The 1,765-nt window shown below is 60.1% G+C and overlaps 1 protein-coding gene across 1 annotated transcript; it reads right to left on the bottom strand.

Annotated features, from left to right (window-relative positions):
• Positions 1–1,535, bottom strand: LOC103979407 (NAC domain-containing protein 2). Its single transcript, XM_009395544.3, has 3 exons — positions 1,265–1,535; positions 885–1,162; positions 1–717 (listed from the first exon to the last, which is right to left on the bottom strand). The coding sequence occupies exons 1-3, from the start codon at positions 1,518–1,520 to the stop codon at positions 250–252; spliced, it is 1,002 nt and encodes a 333-aa protein (XP_009393819.3). The 5' UTR covers positions 1,521–1,535; the 3' UTR covers positions 1–249.
• Positions 1,536–1,765: the final 230 nt, after the last annotated feature.

Below are 1,765 nucleotides of genomic sequence, written 5' to 3'. Positions count from 1 at the left end.
TTACGCAAGCACTTGCATTTGTCTAAGGATTCAATCACCATTAACACACACTGCGCATACAAGAAGCAAACAAAATTTTGCAGGCCGTGCATCCCCACTTGATACCCATCCTACATCATCGCTGACCCCACAACCTAAATGACAACCATTACCTAATCCTAAAGAATTCTTTTTTGCTCCTCTTTTTAATCTTATTACCTCAGCACGTATGTAGTGCTCGTGGGTTTTTGCTGTGCGTGTAGGGACCCACTAGACCGGTGTTTGGAGATACACGAAGAGGTCCTGGAACGAGTCGCGGAACGCGGCCGCGGGCGACAACGGCGGGAACGCGTCTCCGGCAGCTGCCACTGCGGAGGCGGCGGCAGCGTCGTCGATGAGCCCGACTCCGAGGTCGATCATCCAGTCGCTGAAGCCGTCGTCGGCCCACCGGGGCTGGCTCTCGGCCTCCCGCTCGCACGCGAAGTCGGGCGACGTGTACGACGGCGCGTGCCCCGAGCTGCTCGATTCGCCCAGCAATCGCGGCAGCGACTCGGCCGAGTCGAAGCAGATCATGTCCGTCTTGGGCGCCCGCGCGTGCGAGACGACCTCCTGCTTTAGCTGCGGCTGTGGCGCCGGCCGAGGCTGGCTCTTCGGGCCGGCAGGCTTCCGGTCCGGGTTGGCCTGCTTCCCCACGGCGCCCTTCTTGTGGTAGATCCGGCATAGCACCCAGTCATCGAACTGCATATTGATCATAAAATAATTAATTATTTTATTTATCTTTTTTTCCCGCTATGTGCTATTTTTTATGATATAAAATAATAATAATAATAATAATAATAATAATAGATAGAAACCGGATCAGGTACAAGAGGCGTTGCATTCGGCAAGGGACGCGTGGGACATACCCGGAGGCTCTGGTTCTTTTTGCGGGCGGAGCGGTCGACGTCGGCGAGGCGGTACTCGTGCATGATCCAGTTGGTCTTCTCCCCCTTGGGCGGCTTCCCGGAATAGAACACGAGCGCCTTCTTGATGGCGACCGGGCGGGGCGAACCGATGGGCTTGTCGGCCCCGGTGGCCTTCCAGTAGCCGGTGCCCGCCGCCCGGTTCGGCCTCGACCCGTTGGGGTACTTGCGGTCGCGGGGCGAGAAGAAGTACCACTCCTCCTCCCCGTAGCGGGCCATGCCTGGCGAGATTGGGAGACGTCAGGATCGATCTGCACCGTACGATTCGCATCGGACGGGTGAGAATTAAAACGGGCGCGAGGGGGACGACCAGGCGCACCTACCTGGGAGCTGCCACGGATCGTACTTGTACAGGTCGACCTCGGCGACGATGGGCACGGGGATAGGCTGCGCGGCGCACCGGCGGAGGAGGTAGTGCACTACCAGCTCCTCGTCCGTTGGATGGAAGCGGAACCCGGGTGGGAGCACCAGATCGCTGCCGTTCATCCTCTCGCTCTCTTCGCCGGCCACGGGGTAATACGAACGGAAGACAGGGAAGAAGAAGGGTTTGGAACTTGGCGAAGAAGAAGCGGGCGACATTTATACCGGCGGAGGAGGTGAGGCAGACACGTGTGCATGACCGCAGGCTTCCGCAAGTGCGGCGTGGGGCCGGCCGAGTCTGTCATGGCTGACGTCGCCGGTATCGGAGCGGAGCAGCGTGGGGCCCGCTTGCCCCTTGGGGGACCGCGGAGGGTCGGCGTGGGGGGCGACGTCAGCGAGGGCCGACATCAGAGACGAGCCAGGGGCCCGCGTGACGACACGTGGTGCGGGACCGGAAAAAGACG

This window comes from Musa acuminata, chromosome BXJ1-3, assembly GCF_036884655.1.
Source record: "Musa acuminata AAA Group cultivar baxijiao chromosome BXJ1-3, Cavendish_Baxijiao_AAA, whole genome shotgun sequence".
NCBI lineage: Eukaryota > Viridiplantae > Streptophyta > Magnoliopsida > Zingiberales > Musaceae > Musa > Musa acuminata.
Note: the sequence above shows the minus strand (reverse complement) of the source record. Positions and strands in the feature narration are given on the sequence as shown.